The sequence below is a fragment of the Bufo bufo genome, chromosome 5 (assembly GCF_905171765.1).
Source record: "Bufo bufo chromosome 5, aBufBuf1.1, whole genome shotgun sequence".
Taxonomy (NCBI): Eukaryota; Metazoa; Chordata; class Amphibia; order Anura; family Bufonidae; genus Bufo; species Bufo bufo.
In genome coordinates, this window is record NC_053393.1 from 374,863,077 (window position 1) to 374,887,005 (window position 23,929).

General features: G+C 44.0%; 1 protein-coding gene across 1 annotated transcript in view; it reads left to right on the top strand.

Moving 5' to 3' along the window:
- RIOK1 (RIO kinase 1) overlaps nucleotides 1–22,277 on the top strand; it is a 68,719-nt gene extending 46,442 nt beyond the window's left edge. The window contains exons 11-17 of the mRNA XM_040433005.1: nucleotides 3,849–3,952; nucleotides 4,711–4,817; nucleotides 13,974–14,039; nucleotides 15,149–15,268; nucleotides 15,839–15,892; nucleotides 16,890–17,030; nucleotides 22,082–22,277. Coding sequence (XP_040288939.1) covers nucleotides 3,849–3,952; nucleotides 4,711–4,817; nucleotides 13,974–14,039; nucleotides 15,149–15,268; nucleotides 15,839–15,892; nucleotides 16,890–17,030; nucleotides 22,082–22,192 — 703 coding nt within the window. The 3' untranslated portion in view covers nucleotides 22,193–22,277. The remainder of the gene's footprint in view (nucleotides 1–3,848; nucleotides 3,953–4,710; nucleotides 4,818–13,973; nucleotides 14,040–15,148; nucleotides 15,269–15,838; nucleotides 15,893–16,889; nucleotides 17,031–22,081) is intronic.
- Nucleotides 22,278–23,929: the final 1,652 nt, after the last annotated feature.

Consider the following 23,929-nt stretch of genomic DNA (forward strand, 5'->3'; position numbering starts at 1 on the left):
CCGCCCCGCGATATGACCATGGAGCGGTCGTGAATGATTGCGCACAAGCTTCTGGCTCGCCGCTCCTTGGCCTCCTGACTCCGCACCGCGCTGTACTGGCCAGGGCCGGCGTGCACACAGCGTCAGCCCGCTTTGCTGACACTGTATGTGACGTCAGTCAGGTCCCGCCCAGTGCTTGAAGAAGACGCCACATCTGCGGACTCCATTAGCCGGCCGCTGCCGAGCACCCTGCAGGAAAGGTAAGTATAATAACAGCGACTCTTTTAGGGGGACGGGGACTCTTGCTGGAGGATCGGGGTTTGGGGGCTGGGGGGAGAGAGTGGATAAGGAGAGGATCTTTTTGCAAAGGATGGCCAGAACCTGATCATCTTCTGATGGCACTGAGACCGGCTGCTCTGTCTGAATATATAGCAGGGGGGACACATGGAGTCTGATGATGGCAAATGCTGGGGGACACATGTCTGATGATGGCAAATGCCATGGGGCGCTGATCTGATGGCACTGGGGGACACATGTCTTATTCAGACATGTGCCCCCCAGTGAACCAGTGCCATCAGATCAGCACCCCATGGCATTTACCATCATCAGACAGTCTGATAGATGATGGCAAATGCCATGGGGCTTATGGCACTGGCTCTGGGTCACAGGGGGACATGTATGATGATGATGGCAAATGCCATGGGGGCTGATGGCACTGGCTCTGAGGGGCATGTCTGATGGCAAATGCCATGGGGCTTGGGGCTGATGACACTGGTTCTGAGGGACAATCATGTATGATGGCAAATGCCATGGGGCTGATGGCACTGGCTCTGGGCCAAGTTTTGTAATTTTGTATTTTTTGTATACATACAGAAGAAAATAATATATCGCATATCGCACATGCTTCAAATTATATCGCAATATAGATTTTAGGCCATATCGCCCACCCCTAATGGAGACTTCACTTTCATCTTTTCAGCTGCAGATCCGCAGATTCCCAGGCTACTCTTCTGTCATCCTAGATGGCTGTACGGCTTCTCAGCCTCATGTGATCCAGGCTGGCCAATCCGAGGGCAGCAGGAAGTGTCTTGGACCGAGTGATCTGAGAAGCATGGTGGCCATCTTGGATTTGGCAGAAATGCAGCTGAAAAGATGACAGGTAATCGTGTAAGTGTTCTGGTCATTCCTCAGTGTGAACTTTTTATTTTGTCTAAAAAAAATTAAGACTGAATTATATTTTAAGGAGTTGTCCGGACAGGTCATCAGTATCTGATTTGTCGGGCTCCTGGAACTCCTGCCAATCAGCTGTTGGAACAATTTGAGATGCTGGGCAAGAGCTGTGGTCTCTTCCTTGGCCTGTGATTTTAGACGGTCACTTGTCCTTGGTGGAGTTCAGTCCCATTAAAGTGAATGTGACTGACCTGCTATGAAGAGTCTGCAGCGTTCATCTGTAGCGCAGCCCATTCAAACAGCTGATTGGCCAGGGTGCCACCAGTCGGACCCCACCGATTAGATATTGATTGCCTATTATGAGGATAGGTATTCAATATTTAACCCTTTCGTTACCAGCACTGTGCAAGCATGACACCCGCTCGTGCGTGCAGCGAGCGTCATGGCCAGCAAGTCTCTGCTGTTTCAAACAGCAGAGACCTGCGGCTAATTACCGCAACTGGCAATAATGCCGGCCGCGGTAATTAAATGCTTTAGATGCCGTGATCAAGTGAGATCACGGCACCTAAATGTGCAAAAACCTGGAAGCTCGCGCTTCCGGGCTTCCTACCTATGCCCTGTGTGTCCAATCCGGGCATAGATGGTTGCGCTGAATACTGGTAGCTTTACTGAAAAAGCTAGCAGTATTGAAACTGCAGTTCTTATTTTGGCCACCAGATGGCAGGCCAGGATAAGAAATGAGCAAAATTGAGCAAACTACCGTAAGCTAGTATGAATTCTGGATAAACCAAAATTCAAAACTAAAAAAAAAATTTAATAAGCTCATATATGAGACACATAATGATCACAAAAAAATAAAAATTTTAAATATATAAAAGTTGAAATCGCCCCCCCTTTCTGTATAATAAAAAAAAACTAAATAACAATAAATATAAACATTATGGGTATCAACGCGACCGAAAATGCCCATACTATTAAAATAGAAAAAAAAAAAAAATTCCAATACGGTGAATGGCGTAACGGAAAAAAGGGTCAAAATGGCCAATTTGCCATTTTTTCATTGCTTCTCTTACCCCAAAAAAGTAATAAAATGTGATCAAAAATTCACGCATACTCCATAATGGTATCAATTAAAAGTACAGATTGTTCCGCAAAAAATGAGCTCCTAAACAGCTTAGTAGAGATAAGTTATAAAAAAGTTCTGGGGGTCAGAATATGGTGATGTAAAAAAAGAAATACAATTTTCTCAAAGTTTACATTTATTTTCACACTATTTAGACATAAAGAACCTATACAAATGGGGTATTAATGTAATCATACTGACCCAGAGAATGAAAGGCATGGGTCAGTTTTGCCGTAAACAAAACGCCGTTGGAATAAAACCTGTAAAACGGTGGAGGGATTGCGTTTTCTTTTCCAATTTCACCCCATTTGGAATTTTTTTTTTACCGCTTCCCACAACATTTTATGCCATAATTAATGGTGGCATTAGAAAGTACAACTTGTCCTGCAAAAAATAAGCCCTCATACAGCTATGTGACCGGAAAAATAAAAAGTTATGGCTCACGGAATATAGGGAAGAAAAATGAAAACGAAAAAACCTCCGGTAGCCAAAGGGTTAATTGGTGGAAAAACCCAAAGTGTAACTGTCAAATCAACAATTTTTTTTGGGTCCGCATTCGTTCCGCAATTTGCGGACCCATTCACTTTCAGTGGGGCTGGAACGAATGCAAATCCGCATCCGTTTTTTCGGGATCTGTTTTTTTTCAGGATCCGCAATTCCGTTGCTGAAAAAATAGAACATGTCCTATTTTTGTCCGCAATTGCGGACCAGAAAAGGCATTTTCTATTAAAGTGTCTATGATGTGCGGTCCGCAAATTGCGGATCGCACATTGCAGGTGTCCTTGTTTTGTGGATCCGCAAAACACTTACGGACGTGTGAATGGACCATTATTGTGTAGGGGAGGTGATTAGAAATATTTTATTAGGTGATTTTGCTGTGTGTGTGTGTGTGTGTGTGTTTTTTTTTTTTTTTTAATAATAAAAACTGTCATTAAAGTTGTCCCTTAGCAATGCTCTAATTGAGCATTTCTATGGAAAACCCATCTTTCGTGTTCAGTGATTCTCAACATTTTGATGGCAGATACTGGTGGCCGTAGTGATGGTAAGTTCGAACCGAGTACTCCAAAGGAGCAAGTTGTAATAAAGCCCCCCCCCCCTAAAATATGCCCCAAAAGTAATTTATGAAGCTCGCCTATAGTCCCCCAGTAGTAATAAAGCCCCTATGATGTGTGCCAGTAGAAAGAAATGCCCCCAGTAGTACCACTGTCCCCATAGTGCTCCCCTAGGTACAATAATGACTCCCACCGCAAAATGGGCCAACAGCATGCTGCCAAATCAAAATCCCAAATACTTACCTTTATGTTGCTGTCAGTGATGCGGTGCAGGACACAATGATGTCATGGCGTGATACAGTGAATACCGAGAGGTCCAAGCTACTAGCAATGGAACATTGGTGGCTGCTAGGGCAGCCCTGCGCTTCACCTTCAGGATTTCTTAGAACCAGTGTAACTCCTATCTTTGTTGGTGTGTTGCCGTGCCTTACATCTCATAGTATGGTTTTCACCATCTTGTTTGTTCTAGTAGGAAACAAGAGCTTTAGATGTTTTCTGACATGTCCTGTGATATTGCTTTTCAGTTACCATAATGGACAGACGTATATCATTGACGTGTCTCAGTCCGTGGAACATGATCATCCGCATGCCTTGGAATTTCTAAGAAAGGACTGTGCCAATGTGAATGGTGAGTTTTACGTTTGTGACCTGAAAAGGGAATGTGTCATCAGAAAGTGACCTATTGTATAAATTCCTGCAGTTTTCCCACTGGCCACTAAGCTCATTTATTTATGGAACAGGCCCAGGCATTCATAAAAAGCCAATCAGTATTGATATGAAACCATAATGGCCGCTATCCCGCATGTAGTAGTAGGGTAGTTTTTCCATGCTGCTGGGTAAAAATTACAAAAAAGTGAAAAATGGGAATGGAAAAAATAGGTTCAACAATTTTGGCTGTTTAAAGGGGTTGGACCACAAGCAACATTTATCACCTAGTCACATGATTGCTGGGGGACCGACTGCTGTTAACCCCACTGATCAGGAGTATGTGGTCCCCTGTGTGTGAATGGAACAATGGTGCACGTGTGTGATCGCTGCTCCATTCACCACCTATGAGAATGCTGAGAACAGCAATGGCCCGTCTCTGGCTTTAGCATAGAAGTGAATGGAGCGGCGATCACACATGGGCACCAGGGAATCAGTGACCCCTGATCTTATGATCGGAGAAGGTCCCGGCAATCTGGCCTCTAACGTAAACATTTATCCTTTGAATAGGTGATAAATGTTGTTCATAGACCAACCTCTTCAATCAAGTGTGACATTTACATTAGCTACAATCGGAGGTGTTCTCACTTCTTTGATTACCTCACAATTTTAGCACTCTTTAATAAGTAATACAAGCAAACTAGTGGAAATAACCATGCAGTACTTTGTGTTCACTGGCAGACTTCTTTGTGAAGTACGGAGTCGCAGTAATGACTGTACGAGAACTTTTTGAATTTGTTACGGACCCGTCGATTAATCAGGATAACATGGATGCGTATTTAGAGAAGGTAATCTAAATATCCTTGTGCATATTGTTGTAAAGTCCCTGTATTTCTGGGACCAGTGTGAGGTTAATTTTGGCTTTGATTGCCACTTAGTGTGTGTGTGTATATATATATATATATGTGTGTGTGTGTATATATATATATATGTGTGTGTGTGTATATATATATATATATATATATATATATATATATATATATATATATAATTTTTTTATTTGTGGGTGTGGACTGCACCAGTGTATGAATGCATTGCAATGGCATATATTAAACTATAATACTCACAAAGCAACATGTTCAGTTGTGCAACAGAAGAGGACCTGCTGCATAATTCGGATAAGCAGACACTGATATAATGGTAGATGATGAGGACATTTAGACGTTACCCACGTTCAAATAACAGAGGCAGAAACTTGTAGAGTTAATGATTGTATAGAAAGATTCCCACAAAAATATTAATGGTCTGTTTGAAGGGTACACGTAAATAATAGTGCAGGTAATCTTCTTACTGGTGGCTGTTTTTGAGTTATCCACTCCCTACTGATCCTCAGCTGTGTCATGTGGCCGACACTCTAACTCTAACAGTGTCTTATTTGTGGACAGGAAGTCACTTTCTCTATTCATTAATATGATGCTCGCATTGTTGCTTCCATAGGAATGGACAGAGAAACTGACTTGCTGTCCTCACATAAGATGCTGTCAGCAGGAGATTCCAGCCTAAGGGTCCATTCCCACGTCTGTGTGTGTTTTGCGGATCCGCAAACCACGGACACCGGCATTGTGCGTTCCGCATTTTGCACAATTGCGGACAAGAATAGGACATGTTCTATTTTTTTCGGGATCGGAATTGCGGATCCGCATTTCCGGATCCGGGCCGCACATTGTGCGGCCCCATAGAAATGAATAGGTCCGCAATTCCGTTCTTCAAAATGCGGAACAGAATTGCGGACGTGTGAATGGACCCTAAGGCTACTTTCACACTAGTGGCAGCCTTCTCCGGCAGGCTGTTCAAGCGGGTGAACAGCCTGCCGGATCCGTGCTGCCACTAGTGCATGCGTGCCACCGGAGGTCCACTCCGGCTCCATTGACTATAATGGGGGCGGGCCGGAGTTCCGGCGGCAGCACGGCAAACATGCCGAGAGGCGGCCGGAATAAAACTACAACATGTCGTAATTTTATTCCGGCCGCCTCTCGGCATGTTTGTCGTGCTGCCGCCGGAACTCCGGCCCGCCCCAATTATAGACAATGGGGCCAGAGCGGACCTCCGGCAGCACGCGTGCACTAGTGGCAGCACGGATCCGGCAGGCTGTTCACCTGCTGGAACAGCCTGCCGGAGAAGGCTGCCACTAGTGTGAAAGTAGCCTTATACATCTGATAGGTCTGCTTTAATAAGAATGGAGACATTTGGATCATTTGGTGGCTTGGTTCTGAACTAAAGTTATTATACAAATGGTATATAATGAATCTTCAATAAAGACCAGAAACTGTAAAGGTGTATCTGTAGATGGCTAGTCCTGCCCTCAGATGAGACGTGGACATAACTCAGTCCAATTAATGCTTTCTGATCCAAACAGTCCAGACTCCAAACTGATACACTGTAGCAAAATTGCATCTGTGCATTTGCTGTTGATGCATTTACTCACAGAGCATTGTGAAGACTGACTACAATTAATTTCAGCCCCAGCATGCAAACAGCACTCGCATCAAAATCCTATCTGGAAAATGATAGCGATGTGAAATGTACCTTTACATTGGTACATTTTAGTTTTTCATTTATATAGTAAGCTTTTTTTTTTCTCTTACATACAGTGGGGGAAATAATTATTTGACCCCTCACTGATTTTGTAAGTTTGTCCAATGACAAAGAAATGAAAAGTCTCAGAACAGTATCATTTCAATGGTAGGTTTATTGTAACAGTGGCAGATAGCACATCAAAAGGAAAATCGAAAAAATAACTTTAAATAAAAGATAGCAACTGATTTGCATTTCATTGAGTGAAATAAGTATTTGAACCCTCTAACAAAAAAAGACTTAATACTTGGTGGAAAAACCCTTGTTTGCAAGCACAGAGGTCAAACGTTTTTTGTAATTGATGACCAAGTTTGCGCACATTTTAGGAGGAATGTTGGTCCACTCCTCTTTGCAGATCATCTCTAAATCCCTAAGGTTTCGAGGCTGTCTCTGTGCAACTCTGAGCTTGAGCTCCCTCCATAGGTTTTCGATTGGATTAAGGTCCGGAGACTGACTAGGCCACTCCATGACCTTAATGTGCTTCTTCTTGAGCCACTCCTTTGTTGCCTTTGCTGTATGTTTTGGGTCATTGTCGTGCTGGAACACCCATCCACGACCCATTTTCAGTTTCCTGGCAGAGGGAAGGAGGTTGTCGCTCAGGATTTCACGATACATGGCTCCGTCCATTTTCCCGTTTATGCGAATAAGTTGTCCTGTGCCCTTAGCAGAAAAACACCCCCAAAGCAAAATGTTTCCACCCCCATGCTTGACGGTGGGGACGGTGTTTTGGGGGTCATAGGCAGCATTTTTCTTCCTCCAAACACAGCGAGTTGAGTTAATGCCAAAGAGCTCTATTTTGGTCTCATCAGACCACAGCACCTTCTCCCAGTCACTCTCTGAATCATTCAGGTGTTCATTGGCAAACTTCAGACGGGCCTGCACATGTGCCTTCCTGAGCAGGGGGACCTTGCGAGCCCTGCAGGATTTTAATCCATTGCGGTGTAATGTGTTTCCAATGGTTTTCTTGGTGACTGTGGTCCCTGCTAATTTGAGGTCATTAACTAACTCCTCCCGTGTAGTTCTAGGATGCTTTTTCACCTTTCTCAGAACCATTGACACCCCACGAGGTGAGATCTTGCGTGGAGCCCCAGAGCGAGGTCGATTGGTCATTTTGTGCTCCTTCCATTTTCGAACAATCGCACCAACAGTTGTCACCTTCTCTCCCAGCTTCTTGCTAATGGTTTTGTAGCCCATTCCAGCCTTGTGCAGGTCTACAATTTTGTCTCTGACATCCTTGGACAGCTCTTTGGTCTTTCCCATGTTGGAGAGTTTGGAGTCTGCTTGATTGATTGATTCTGTGGACAGGTGTCTTTTATACAGGTGACTAGTTAAGACAGGTGTCCTTAATGAGGGTGACTAATTGAGTAGAAGTGTCTAACCACTCTGTGGGAGCCAGAACTCTTAATGGTTGGTAGGGGTTCAAATACTTATTTCACTCAATGAAATGCAAATCAGTTGCTATCTTTTATTTAAAGTTATTTTTTCGATTTTCCTTTTGATGTGCTATCTGCCACTGTTACAATAAACCTACCATTGAAATGATACTGTTCTGAGACTTTTCATTTCTTTGTCATTGGACAAACTTACAAAATCAGTGAGGGGTCAAATAATTATTTCCCCCACTGTAAAACCAAATGAAAACCGAAAAAATGCAGTGCTAACAGTAAGGCCCCTTTCACACGGGCGAGAATTCCGCACAGGTGCAATGCTTGAGGTGAACGCATTGCACCCGCACTGAATCCGGACCCGTTCACTTCAATGGGGCTGTGCACATGAGCGGTGATTTTAACGCATCACTTGTGTATTGCGTGAAAATCGCAGCATGCTCTATATTCGGCGTTTTTCACCCAACGCAGGCCCCATAGAAATGAATGGGGCTGTGTGAAAATCGCAGGCAAGTGCGGATGCAATGCGATTTTCACGCATGGTTGCTAGGAGATGTTAGTAAATTGATAAGTCAATTTACTGTATTATTTTCCCTTATAACATGGTTATAAAGGAAAAAAATAGTATTCTTAACCACCTCAGCCCCCAGTGCTTAAACACCCTGAAAGACCAGGCCACTTTTTACACTTCTGACCTACACTACTTTCACCGTTTATTGCTCGGTCATGCAACTTACCACCCAAATGAATTTTACCTCCTTTTCTTCTCACTAATAGAGCTTTCATTTGGTGGTATTTCATTGCTGCTGACATTTTTACTTTTTTTGTTATTAATCGAAATTTAACGATTTTTTTGCAAAAAAATGACATTTTTCACTTTCAGTTGTAAAATTTTGCAAAAAAAAACGACATCCATATAGAAATTTTGCTCTAAATTTATAGTTCTACATGTCTTTGATAAAAAAAAAATGTTTGGGTAAAAAAAAAATGGTTTGGGTAAAAGTTATAGCGTTTACAAACTATGGTACAAAAATGTGAATTTCCGCTTTTTGAAGCAGCTCTGACTTTCTGAGCACCTGTCATGTTTCCTGAGGTTCTATAATGCCCAGACAGTACAAACACCCCACAAATGACCCCATTTCTGAAAGTACACACACTAAGGTATTCACTGATGGGCATAGTGAGTTCATAGAACTTTTTATTTTTTGTCACAAGTTAGCGGAAAATTATGATTTTTTTTTTTTTTTTTTTTTTTCTTACAAAGTCTCATATTCCACTAACTTGTGACAAAAAATAAAAAGTTCTATGAACTCACTATGCCCATCAGCGAATACCTTGGGGTCTCTTCTTTCCAAAATGGGGTCACTTGTGGGGAAGTTATACTGCCCTGGCATTCTAGGGGCCCAAATGTGTGGTAAGGAGTTTGAAATCAAATTCTGTAAAAAATGACCAGTGAAATCCGAAAGGTGCTCTTTGGAATATGGGCCCCTTTGCCCACCTAGGCTGCAAAAAAGTGTCACACATCTGGTATCTCCGTACTCAGGAGAAGGTGGGGAATGTGTTTTGGGGTGTCATTTTATATATACCCATGCTGGGTGAGAGAAATATCTTGGCAAAAGACAACTTTTCCCATTTTTTTATACAAAGTTGTCATTTGACCAAGATATTTATCTCACCCAGCATGGGTATATGTAAAAAGACACCCCAAAACACATTCCTCAACTTCTCCTGAGTACGGGGATACCAGATGTGTGACACTTTTTTGCAGCCTAGGTGGGCAAAGGGGCCCATATTCCAAAGAGCACCTTTCGGATTTCACTCCTCATTTTTTCCTGAATTTGATTTCAAACTCCTTACCACACATTTGGGCCCCTAGAATACCAGGGCAGTATAACTACCCCACAAGTGACCCCATTTTGGAAAGAAGACACCCCAAGGTATTCCGTGAGGGGCATGGCGAGTTCCTAGAATTTTTTATTTTTTGTCACAAGTTAGTGGAAAATGATGATTTTTTTTTTTATTTTTTTTTTTCATACAAAGTCTCATATTCCACAAACTTGTGACAAAAAATAAAAACTTCCATGAACTCACTATGCCCATCAGCGAATACCTTGGGGTCTCTTCTTTCCAAAATGGGGTCACTTGTGGGGTAGTTATACTGCCCTGGCATTCTAGGGGCCCAAATGTGTGGTAAGTAGGTAAATGACCTGTGAAATCCGAAAGGTGCTCTTTGGAATGTGGGCCCCTTTGCCCACCTAGGCTGCAAAAAAGTGTCACACATCTGGTATCTCTGTATTCAGGAGAAGTTGAGGAATGTGTTTTGGGGTGTCTTTTTACATATACCCATGCTGGGTGAGATAAATATCTTGGTCAAATGCCAACTTTGTATAAAAAAATGGGAAAAGTTGTCTTTTGCCAAGATATTTCTCTCACCCAGCATGGGTATATGTAAAATGACACCCCAAAACACATTCCCCAACTTCTCCCGATTACGGAGATACCAGATGTGTGACACTTTTTTGCAGCCTAGGTGGGCAAAGGGGCCCATATTCAAAAGAGCACCTTTCGGATTTCACAGGTCATTTTTTACAGAATTTGATTTCAAACTCCTTACCACACATTTGGGCCCCTAGAATGCCAGGGCAGTATAACTACCCCACAAGTGACCCCATTTTGGAAAGAAGAGACCCCAAGGTATTCGCTGATGGGCATAGTGAGTTCATGGAACTTTTTATTTTTTGTCACAAGTTAGTGGAATATGAGACTTTGTATGAAAAAAAAAAAAAAAAAAATCATCATTTTCCACTAACTTGTGACAAAAAATAAAAAATTCTAGGAACTCGCCATGCCCCTCACGGAATACCTTGGGGTGTCTTCTTTCCAAAATGGGGTCACTTGTGGGGTAGTTATACTGCCCTGGCATTTTCCAGGGGCCCTAATGTGTGGTAAGTAGGTAAATGACCTGTGAAATCCTAAAGGTGCTCTTTGGAATATGGGCCCCTTTGCCCACCTAGGCTGCAAAAAAGTGTCACACATGTGGTATCGCCGTATTCAGGAGAAGTTGGGGAATGTGTTTTGGGGTGTCATTTTACATATACCCATGCTGGGTGAGAGAAATATCTTGGCAAAAGACAACTTTTCCCATTTTTTTATACAAAGTTGGCATTTGACCAAGATATTTCTCTCACCCAGCATGGGTATATGTAAAATGACACCCCAAAACACATTCCCCAACTTCTCCTGAGTACGGCGATACCAGATGTGTGACACTTTTTTGCAGCCTAGATGCGCAAAGGTGCCCAAATTCCTTTTAGGAGGGCATTTTTAGACATTTGGATACCAGACTTCTTCTCACGCTTTGGGGCCCCTAGAATGCCAGAGCAGTATAAATACCCCACATGTGACCCCATTTTGGAAAGAAGACACCCCAAGGTATTCAATGAGGGGCATGGCGAGTTCATAGAAATTTTTTTTTTTTGGCACAAGTTAGCGGAAATTGATATTTTTAATTTTTTTCTCACAAAGTCTCCCGTTCCGCTAACTTGGGACAAAAATTTCAATCTTTCATGGACTCAATATGCCCCTCACGGAATACCTGGGGGTGTCTTCTTTCCGAAATGGGGTCACATGTGGGGTATTTATACTGCCCTGGCATTCTAGGGGCCCTAAAGCGTGAGAAGAAGTCTGGAATATAAATGTCTAAAAAATTTTACGCATTTGGATTCCGTGAGGGGTATGGTGAGTTCATGTGAGATTTTATTTTTTGACACAAGTTAGTGGAATATGAGACTTTGTAAGAAAAAAAAAATAAATTCTGCTAACTTGGGCCAAAAAAATATCTGAATGGAGCCTTACAGAGGGGTGATCAATGACAGGGGGGTGATCAATGACAGGGGGGTGATCAATGACAGGGGGGGTGATCAATGACAGGGGGGTTGATCAATGACAGGGGGGTGATCAGGGAGTCTATATGGGGTGATCACCACAGTCATTGATCACGCCCCTGTAAGGCTTCATTCAGACGTCCGGATGCGTTTTGCGGATCCGATCCATCTATCAGTGCATCCGTAAAAATCATGCGGACATCTGAATGGAGCTTTACAGGGGGGTAATCAATGACAGGGGGGTGATCAGGGAGTCTATATGGGGTGATCACCACAGTCATTGATCACTCCCCTGTAAGGCTTCATTCAGACGTCCGGATGCGTTTTGCGGATCCGATCCATCTATCAGTGGATCCGTAAAAATCATGCGGACATCTGAATGGAGCTTTACAGGGGGGTGATCAATGACAGGGGGGTGATCAGGGAGTCTATATGGGGTGATCACCACAGTCATTGATCATGCCCCTGTAAGGCTTCATTCAGACGTCCGGATGCGTTTTGCGGATCGGATCCATCTATCAGTGCATCCGTAAAAATCATGCGGACATCTGAATGGAGCTTTACAGGGGGGTGATCAATGACAGGGGGGTGATCAGGGAGTCTATATGGGGTGATCACCACAGTCATTGATCACGCCCCTGTAAGGCTTCATTCAGACGTCCGGATGCGTTTTGCGGATCGGATCCATCTATCAGTGCATCCGTAAAAATCATGCGGACATCTGAATGGAGCTTTACAGGGGGGTGATCAGGGAGTCTATATGGGGTGATCACCACAGTCATTGATCACGCCCCTGTAAGGCTTCATTCAGACGTCCGGATGCGTTTTGCGGATCGGATCCATCTATCAGTGCATCCGTAAAAATCATGCGGACATCTGAATGGAGCTTTACAGGGGGTTGATCAATGACAGGGGTGTAATCAATGACAGGGGGGGTGATCAGGGAGTCTATATGGGGTGATAACCACAGTCATTGATCACGCCCCTGTAAGGCTTCATTCAGACGTCCGGATGCGTTTTGCGGATCCGATCCATCTATCAGTGGATCCGTAAAAATCATGCGGACATCTGAATGGAGCTTTACAGGGGGGTAATCAATGACAGGGGGGTGATCAATGACAGGGGGGTGATCAGGGAGTCTATATGGGGTGATCAGGGGTGATCAGGGGCTAATAAGGGGTTAATAAGTGACGGGGGGGGGGGTGTAGTGTAGTGTAGTGGTGCTTGGTGGGACTTTACTGAGCTACCTGTGTCCTCTGGTGGTCGATCCAAACAAAGGGGACCACCAGAGGACCAGGTAGCAGGTATATTAGACGCTGTTATCAAAACAGCGTCTAATATACCTGTTAGGGGTTAAAAAAAACACATCTCCAGCCTGCCAGCGAACGATCGCCGCTGGCAGGCTGGAGATCAACTCTCTTACCTTCCGTTCCTGTGAGCGCGCGCGCCTGTGTGCGCGCGTTCACAGGAAATCTCGCCCATCGCGAGATGACGCATATATGCGTGACTCTGCGCAGGGCTGCCACCTCCGGAACGCGATCCTGCGTTAGGCGGTCCGGAGGTGGTTAATACAGAATGCTTAGTAAAATGTTGCTTGAGGGGTTAAAAAATAAAAATTACCTCGCCTCATCCACTTGATCGCGCAGCCGGCATAGTCGTCTTTCTTCTTCTTTGAGGACCTGCAAAAGGACCTTTGATGAGGTAATCGTAATCCTTCTATCTTCATTCAGCAGTACCTGCGCTGACATCACCGCGCTCACCACTTTGACTTCGGTGACACAAAATCTGTATGTGTGGGGGTGTCTGGGGACATAAAAAGTTCTTTTGTTGAATTATTACAACTTACTAATATATTTGAATTGAAAAATCTTTATAGATGCCCTGATTTCATTGTTCCGGCATCGTCCCAGAAACTCCACTTTCTACGTTTCCACCCTGTGTTGGTAACAGGCTAAACAACCAAATAACTTGTGTCCCCAGACACCCCCTTTATCTCCGATTTGACCTTCTACCTGCTGTGTTTTATCAGAATTCTAGAAAGTAAGGAGAGAATGGCAAAATATTATTATTGTTTTCTCCATATAATGTTATAATTTTACAGGCAATGGAAATAGCTTCTCAAAGAACAGAAGAAGAAAGATCAAATCAAGATAAAGTGGATGAAGAGGTTAGTCATTTTTTATTTTCTATTTTTCCTTCTATAACGAGCTTTGTTTTTCTGCCTGTTATTGTGCAGAATGAAAGGAGGTGCCCCATTACAAACACTTATCCTATGTCCTATTGATGAAGTATACATGTCTGATCGGTGGGGGTCCGACCGCTGGAGCCCCCCCCCCCCCCCCCCTCTGTTCTTTAGAACGGGGGCTCTGTGTTTCCCCCATTTGAATGGAGCAGGGGTAACACATGCATGCTGTCTCTCCATTCAGCTCTGCGGAACTGCTAGAGATAGCCGAGCATTTGTACTCTGCAAATAAGTGTTTGTGTAATAGCGGCTGCTGTGCGCTGCTGTTCCCCTTCTTACAGCCGCGGGCGCAGTGTTCACTGGTGATCCGCTGCCAGGATTTCCTTTGATCCCTGGCCACAGCATGCTTGCTGCTTGTTTAATGCAGCATTTCCTTAAGGGCCGCCACGCGTCACTTCCTGTACATATATAAGTGGCTCAGCCCCCTTCCCAGGTGCCTCAGTGTCAAGGTCCTTGTGTCCTGCTGGGGTTCCTGATATCAGTTTGTGTTCCTGACTCGTGCTTGTGTTCCTGGACTCTGCTGCCTGTTTGATCCCTGCCTGCTTGCCTTGACTCTCCTGTTGCCGATCCAGATTGCCTGACCTATTGCCCCTCTGCTTCAACCTTTGGTCCTGCACTGTTTCTTCTAGTGACAGCCTGCTGATGACGTCTGTACCTCTGGTGCCTTTCTCAGGTACCTCCTGGTCCGCCTGAGCCAGCTGCCTCGTGTGCCTAACCTCCTCAAGAGGTAGTGACCTGGTGTTCTCCTCGGGAAAGTCTAACCCCACCATTATTAGGGGTACTGTGAAGATTGAGGGGGTTCACTTAGACAACGCCTTTAGACGAGCTAGAACACATGGCACAGTGGGTTCACACCCGCTGGTTCGTGACAGTTTGTAATGAGACAACCCACTTTCAGCACTCTGTATGAAAATTACTCCTCTTTCAACAGAGATGGGTGGATGCCATGATATCCCAGTGCAGGCTAAAATCTCAAGAAGTTCTCAAGCAGCAGTATTGGTTACTCTGTCATACATGTTTTGGAACTATTTTAGGTATTTAAAAAAGCGTACATTCCCCGAACTCTAAATCAAGTTAAGAACTACGAGAGGGACGTTAACTTAATGCAGAAGCTGAAAGAAGAAGACATGTCCCTCAACACCCAACAGGATAACGTGAGTTAATGTTTCAGCGTTACATATAATGTATGTATGACCTTTCCCGATGGCAACAAAATTCTGCAGGTTTAGGTCTCTGTTACGCACTGTTCAGATTGTCATATGAGTGTGAAACAAAGGGGTATTCCTGTTACAAGTTACCCCTTATCCTCAGAGGCTGCTTAATTCTTTCTATGGGAGTTCCGGATATAGCCAAGTAGAGCGCTCGGCTATCTCCGAACTCCCATAGAAATGAATCGAGTGACTGCACGCACGTGTGACCAGCCGCTATGTTCTTTTCAGGGTGCTGCAGGAGGTACTAGGCCCCTGTTCTCATGATCGGTGGGAGTCCTAGCAGTAGGACCTCTACCGCTCTATTAGTTATCCCTTATACTGTGGATAGGGGATAACTTGTAACAACCGGAATTCCCTTTTAAAACTTGGTCATAACAAGGGAGACGAGCGTTCTATAAAGCGCATACTTTATAGTAATGTACACTTTTTTCCTCTGGGTAAAACTATAACTTCAAGAATTTTAGGGTGGTAAAAATCTTAAATTAATTTATTTTTTATTTTTTTTTATTTTAGATTCTCTATCAGACTGTGACGGGCTTGAAGAAAGATTTATCAGGTGCTGAGACGGTAAGTTATATCACTTTTGATTCTTACTTCTTTCAAGTGAGACCTATCCAATGTTAATAGAGATACCAAGTCAATATACTGTATATTGTACTGTAAATTCTGCGGATATTGATTATCATAGAGTTTTTAATGAATAAATAAAAGCACAAAGCCACAGTCCTCTAAGATGAGCCCTAACAATGGTATTACTTTATAGTAAGGGAGTACATGATTTCTTATAATACATACCTCATCTGTGCCACAGCATGTCTCCACCACATTCCTCCTGGGCTGGCCTCCTCCTAGTAGGAGGAGCTCCAAGTGATCTTATCCATCCCTGAGCAGTGCCTGTGGCACCTCTGGAAATGTACAAATATTTTTTCTATATTGTCTTGAAAAGTTCCAGACATGTATTACAAGGTGATACGCATACTGATCTTTTGGTTGCTGTATGTATGTTGCTCCAAACAAGGTGAGCTCTTGTTTGTTACTGTCGGTAGATGGGGCCATGCATTTATGATGGCTGTTGGTTAAACGCTCATTTGGCCGACAGTTATTACTCCTGATTGTTCCCCCATAAACATGCGATGGAATAGGGGAATAAACTGCAGCTCATCTCCCAATGGGTATGGTGAAATCCAACAAGCCTGACCCTTCTTTTCCCCAGTATTTACCATGACGGGCCTTATGCTTTACACATAAGATGTTTGCCCAGTCCCACTGAAATTGCCAGGCTTGTCTAATGTGTATGGCCACCTTAAGGTTCAATAAACACTTATTTAGTGGATGTATTTGCACCCATAAAAATGTTGATGGGTGGGATGGTGAAACGCTCTGAGGGTTCCTTGCTCTTGTGACTTCTTTTTTAGGAACCGAGAAAGTCTGTTCATGCAGTCATGCTTGAGAAGAAGGTTCTAGGGACAGGACACTCCGCATATACATGCCCTGTTCAGCCTCTCATTAATAGTAAATATTCGGCGGTAGTTTTTATAGTCTTCTTCTATATCTTGTTTTCCAGGTACCAGCTTTGCTTCACAGAAGTGACGATGAGGAGCATGATGGATCAGGCTGTGATACTGACAGTGGTGAGGAGTCAGGGTCAGACTCTGAAGATGTTCACCCCAAAGATCAAACTCCTGCCTCTGAATTAGATAAGAAGGTCAGTGGGCCACCATTTTGTTTTACTCTACTGCTGTATTATACACTAAATCCAGTAACCATATTGTGTGCTGGACGCATGAGTACAAAGCCAGAACAGATAGCGCCAGATGGTGACACATCAGTTTTTTCGAATCTGTTTTTATTTTCTGATTGTAGATTTTTTTTTTTTTTTATGTTTTATTCTGAACATGATTATGGGGGTGGCCGTCTTGCTTGAGGTGTTCTTAACAGCCTTTAGAGAGATGCTTTACAGCAGCCATCATGGGTCATAGACAAAATGGACAGAAGCTGACCTCACTGACTTCTATGGGAAAGTATTCTAGGCATGCTCTGTGACATCTGCTACAGTGAATGGTGGATCTAGAGATCTAGAACTGCAGTAAAGCAATCTGTACAGACCAAGAAGTGGCGCCTATTATTAGGCTTAGTGGCCCGTGCAATAATTGAGGGATTTTATGTATTGATTTTATTAAATAGTGACATGGAAAATTAAACATAAAATCCCCAAAAATCTGTCATGGGGTTGTTTCACTTCAGCAAACAGCATTTATTATGTAGAGAAAGTTAATACAAGGCAGTTACTAATGTATTGTGATTGTCCACATTGCTTTCTTTGCTGGCTGGATTCATTTTTCCATCACATTATACACTGCTCGTTTCCATGTGCAATCCATCAGCGGTGGCCATAGTTGCACACTATAGGAAAAAGCGCCACCCTTTGTGCACCCCCACGGTCTTGGCCACCAGAGACACTGGTGCCTTTTCCTAAAGTGTGCAGGCACGGCCCCCACTACTGGATTGCAGGGTGGTCGTAACCCATGGAGACAATATGGCCAATCACAATACATTAGTTAGTGCCTCTATAGTAACTTTGTCTACATAATAAATGCCATTTGCTGACATGAGACAATCCCTTTAAATGTCATTTAAAAAAAGAGTTCATTTTCTGATGACACCCCCTTTCTGTTTAGTTGTCATCTTCCTCTATTTTATATCTATCTTGCATATTGCTGAGCTTGGACATAGCTGTTTCACTGACCGCTGCCCTTCCCTGTCCAAGAATTTAAGTTTTCCTAAAATATAAAAGCTGGCTCAAACAACTGAATGCTACTGAGTGACAAAAGGTGGCCGTAAAGAGGGAGACGTTAACCTTAGGTCGTCTTGTATGAAAAAATGCTTACTAGTCTTCTCTTGGCACCTTGCCTCCAGCTTGCTGAGTAGATCCTTTGTCTAGGACTTATCTTCATCCTGTATACTTTTCTGAAGCCATGCATCTCATGCGGTGTCCTTTTATTGCAACGTTAAAGACAAGCCTGGAGTTCTTGACTGTTTAGGGACAATTTTAAAGTGTCTTTTTGAAGCTATGTCCTGGGATATTTAGGATTGTAAGGATATTGTTAACTGGTGTGTATTTGAGGATAGAATAGCTGCACAGCACGGGTCCTGATGTTGTATTCATTCTGTCCACACCCCATCTGACTTGCATATGACCATGTGCAAAGTTAAAGGCGTTGTCTCACTTCAGCAAGTGGCGTTTATCATGTAGAGGAAGTGAATGCAAGGCACTTACTAATGTATTGTTATTTTCCATGTTGCCTCCTTTGCTGGCTGGATTCATTTTTCCATCACATTATACACTGCTCATTGCTATGGTAACGACCACCCTGCAATCCATTAGTACTATAGTGTGCAAATACGGCCACCACTGATGGATTGTGCGGTGGTCTGTAACCATGGAAACAAGCAGTGTATCATGTGATGGAAAAATGAATCCAGCCAGCAAAGGAAGCAACAAGGAAAATAACAATACATTAGTAAGTGCCTTGTATTAGCTTTCTCTACACGATAAATGCCATTTGCTGACGTGAGACAACCCCTTTTTAATAAGGATTATGCTCCCATTTGAGACTCAGCCACTGAAGTTTTCAACTTTTAACTTTCAGCCAAATTACACAGTCCTTTGCATTAGGCCTCATGCACACGACCGTGCCGTTTTTTGCGGACCGCGAATCCGCAAAAAACGGAAGCCGCCCGTGTGCCTTCCGCAATTTGCAGAATGGGCAGCCCATTGTAGAACTGCCTATTCTTGTCTGCAAATGGACAAGAATAGGACATGTTCTATTTTTTTTGCGGGGCCATGGAACAGAGCAACGGATCTTTTGTGGCCTCATTGCAGTGAATGGGTCTGCACCCGAGCCGCAAAAATTGCAGCTCGGATGCGGACCCGAACAACAGTCGTGTGCATGGGGCCTTACAGGAATAGAGCACCTGTCACCATGAGAACACTATCCAATCTACAGACATTATGTTAGAGGAAGGGGAACGGAGCAGACTTATTTTATAGTTTTGTGAGAAAAACGTCCATAGAACTTGTAAATTACGGATTGAAATTCATGCTCTTTCTCTGCTTAGGAGTCCAGTGGGCGGTCTCACTCAATGCCTGGCAACTTTAACTATATGAGCTTGCATATAGGTTAGCTGTCTGTCACCAAGTAGGACCGCCCACTGGACCCCTAAGCATTGGACTAGTAGGGATGTCAATCAAGACGTTAAAAGTATCTGTTCCCAGTTTGTGGAGGTTAATCCCCATGTGGTTAGTGGCATCTGGTACACATGCCCTAAGGTTTTGGCTCAGTGCCTGGGATTCTTGGACAAGTGCCACCTTCATCTTTGTCTGCTTCCTCACACGTTGGCATTCTACCAAACTGTATGCAGTTACAGTAAGGGTACGGGCACACATTTAGGGTTTTTTTAATGCATTTTTTGAAGCAGAAATCAGGTGTGGATTATAAAAGGAGAGACAGCTTTTAAAGGCAGATACGACTTCTCCACTTTTTTTTTAATCCACTCCTGGTTTTAGCTTTAAAAACTTCCTAAAAAAATCCCTTCACATGGGCAGATAAACCGCCCATAACCAACACCAGTATCTGCTCTGCCTGCTGGTTTTGGTAGGTGAGAAAGGACAATAGATTATGAATGTAGAGCCAGGGATGCTAACAATTATCAGAAATTGTGCTACAGTAGGGAGACTGGGTGGAAGACGGCTTGTAATTTCACACCACAGGTAGTGCGCCCGCGGGAGTGATGCGGGTTTATCCATATCGACCGACCTACGGAGAGAAAGCCGTATCACTGAAGCTGTTGACTGACTGAATTCCTTAGGGTTTATTCACATGGGGTGGATACGCTGCAGGTTTTCTGTCCAGACATTGTGGGTGGATAACCTGCATCATATCCTAGATGAGATGGATGAGATTATAACGTAAATCAGCAGCAGAATTAACTTGCACTACAGATTTCTAATGTGGCATGTCAATTTATGTCATGGATTTTCACCATGGATTTCAGTTTTTGCAATCATACGCAAGGTGAAATCTGCACGAAATTCGCATTTAAGACCTCTTGGTTTGTTTGCTAGTTTTGGTCCAATTTTAGGATCCTTGAAGAGGTTCTCTCATGAAGACATCCCATTTTTGAAGAAGTTTTCCTAGAGTACAATGAGCACAATGAGGCATGTATTTTTGTGGCTCCTCTTTTCACTACTGGGAGGGTACCGCCCTCTAACAGCTGCCCTACTAAAGGCCGACAGTTGAACAGATCATCACTAACCAGTGTTACTAGTAATGCTAGTTAGCGATTATCTGGCAGTGTAACTGCACCGCCAATTATCCAATGAAAGAGCAGAATGATCGTTTATTAGGTAATTGTATCTTTTGTGCAGCAGATCATTGTTTCCCAGTGGCAGATTGTGCCGTGTAAACACAATCTACTGCCGGGAAACATCGAGACAGTAGGGGGAAGAGCGATGGCATTAGTGATCGCTCCTCCCCATACTGTGGAGGAGATCGCTGCATGTAAATGCATCGGTCTCCTCCGTTAGTTATGAGCAGATTGTCGTCCTGTGTAAAAGAACCGTAAAGCAGTCATGTTTCTATCTTGACTTTTCTATATCTGTCTCGGGGGAGGGAAGGGATGGGGTTTGAGGTTTGTAAGCAGCACATGTCTATTGATATGACTGTTCAGGATCTATGACACACTTGCGCTGTATCCTTATCCTTGGACCTTTTTTTGATAACTTCTATACTGTATGCTTTATGAAAAACCCCAAAAATTATGATAAAAAAATATATATATATCTATCGATGGCCCATCCTCAGTATAGGTGATCTGAGTCCCGACACCTCTGCCAATCAGCTGAAGAGGCCGCAGCACTTCCTAGACCAGTGGACAATCACGATCAACGGTCAATGGCCTAGGTGCAGCCATAGTCACATTCGAGTGAATAAGCGTTGGCTACAGTGCCAATCACAGCCACTATACAATGTATGGCGCTGTGCTTGATAAGCTGTGAAGAGGATATAGCACTCACTGGAGCACCACAGCCTCTTCAAACAGCTAATTACTGGGGTGCAGGAGTCAGATCCCCACCAATCCGATATTGATCTATTCTGAAGATAGGTCATTGATATTATACTCCCGGAAAATCCCTTTAACTGAAAGCAGGCTCATCGCTATGCGGTCTGACAATTATCTGTTAACATCAGGCAAAGGTGCGCCTGGCCTACATTTACCCTGCAGTGCCCATTCCATGCCCGCCATTTATATGAATGAAGGCCACGAGGGAGCAGTTTATACCCTGAGATATGTCATGATTTGTGCAAGAAGAGGGGGCGCAGAATACTTACCTACTTCCTGGCGCTGGCTCTTCACTCCTTCTCTCGGCCTGCAATGTTTCACTGTGCTCCTCTGATTTAAACCTCCGTTTTGACATCGCTTGAGCCGATCACTGCCTGCGGTGGAGACAGGATCCCCTTGCATCATGTGACCATTTGTCATGACGCAAGCAGATCCGGACCCCCTTCCCATTCTTGCACAACCCCTTTTAAGTATGATAATCCTTTTTTAATAATTTCTGTTTATTCTACTGACTTCAGATTTGATCCCACTTATGATGCTATGCCAAGTCTTTTATTTCTTTGGCAAACAACACCGTTTCCTGTAAATTTAAATGTGTCAGCACAAATTATGCCTTTTACCCTTTCCCAATAGGAAAGAAAAAGGCTAGTCAAAGAAGCCCAAAGAGAGAAGAGAAAGAACAAGATTCCAAAACACGTGAAGAAGAAGAAAGAGAGGGCTGCAAAAACAAAGAAGGGCAAATAGACCTTTGCTGATGTACAGCAAGGGTGCACTGACTGTGTGATAATCTTACAGATGAGCTGGCAGCGATACACTGTGTGTACAGGCACGCAATACTTAAATCGGTGGGTGGAAAAAAATCTGGACAATCTGCATATTGGTTTCTCACAGCATGAATTAAGGGAAAAAAGTCAAAGTTTTATAACTTTTAAATATGCTGTATATATAAATGTGAACACATAAATTGGTATAACTTATGTGTTTTTCTTTTAAATCTTCCATATTTTTCGGACTATAAGAAGCACTTTTCTCTCCCCCCCCCCCCAAAAGTGAGGGGAAATTCTCAGTGTTTTATAGTGTGAATGCTAATGACAATCATTCAGCATCGTCATCAGCATGCGGGAGGTGCAGGGAGCAGTGAGGGAAGCTCTGCGTGGCTGCACTCTCCCTCCCTGGTCTTCTTCTGGGCCCCTCTCTGCACTATGTCTTGACCAGGGATCAGTGAGTGAGAGCGCCGTCCACAGCAAGCGAGGTAAGTTAATATTTTTTTAATGTCTGATCTGAGACCGATGGAGGTCCGATCTAAGGATGATGGAGGTTTGGGGGTCTGATCTGAGACTGATGGAGCTTTGGGGGTCTGCCATTCCAATTATGATTATGTTCACAGGGTGCCGATCAGAAGACAGAAGGAGCACCCTTCCTCTGTCTAACTATTTAGATGCTATTGACTGCGGCAATTGAGGGTTAAACTGCTGGGATTGGAGTTACTCTTTTGTGGCCTCACATCTGACCCGCACAAAATGCGGATTGGATGCGGACCAAAAATACGTTTGTCTGCATGAGCCCTAATACTGCAGGTATCCCTGCTCAGTGCCATTACAGTATATCAAGGCAAGAACTACCTTCCCACCATAACTTAACTGAGGGGAAGGGGTTAATAGGAAAGGGCTTCTATTTAAGTACATGAACCAGACTAAGTAAGGCCTCTTTCACACTTGCGTTGTCCGGATCCGGCGTGCACTCCACTTGCCGGAATTACACTCCGGATCTGGAAAAACGCAAGTGTACTGAAAGCATTTGAAGACGGAACCGTCTTCAAAATGCTTTCAGTGTTACTATGGCACCCAGGACGCTATTAAAGTCCTGGCTGCCATAGTAGGAGCGGGGGAGCAGTATACTTACAGTCCGTGCGGCTCCCGGGGCGCTCCAGAATGACGTCAGAGCGCCCCATGCGCATGGATGACGTGTCCAATGCGATCACATGATCCATGCGCTTGGGGCGCCCTGACATCACTCTGGAGCGCCCGGGGAGCCGCACGGACGGTAAGTAAACTGCTCCCCCGCTCCCCGCTACACTTTACCATGGCTGCCAGGACTTTAGCGTCCCGGCAGCCATGGTAACCATTCAGAAAAAGCTAAATGTCGGCTCCGGCAATGCGCCGAAACGACGTTTAGCTTAAGTCCGGATCAATGCCTTTCAATGGGCATTAATTCCGGATCCGGCCTTGCGGCAAGTGTTCCGGATTTTTGGCCGGAGCAAAAAGCGCAGCATGCTGCGGTATTTTCTCCGGCCAAAAAGAACTGAAGACATCCTGATGCATCCTGAACGGATTTCACTCCATTCAGAATGCATTGGGATAATCCTGATCAGGATTCTTCCGGCATAGAGCCCCGACGACGGAACTCTATGCCGGAAGACAAGAACGCAGGTGTGAAAGAGCCCTAAAAGTATTCCAGTCATGAAGTGGTTAAAGAATATAT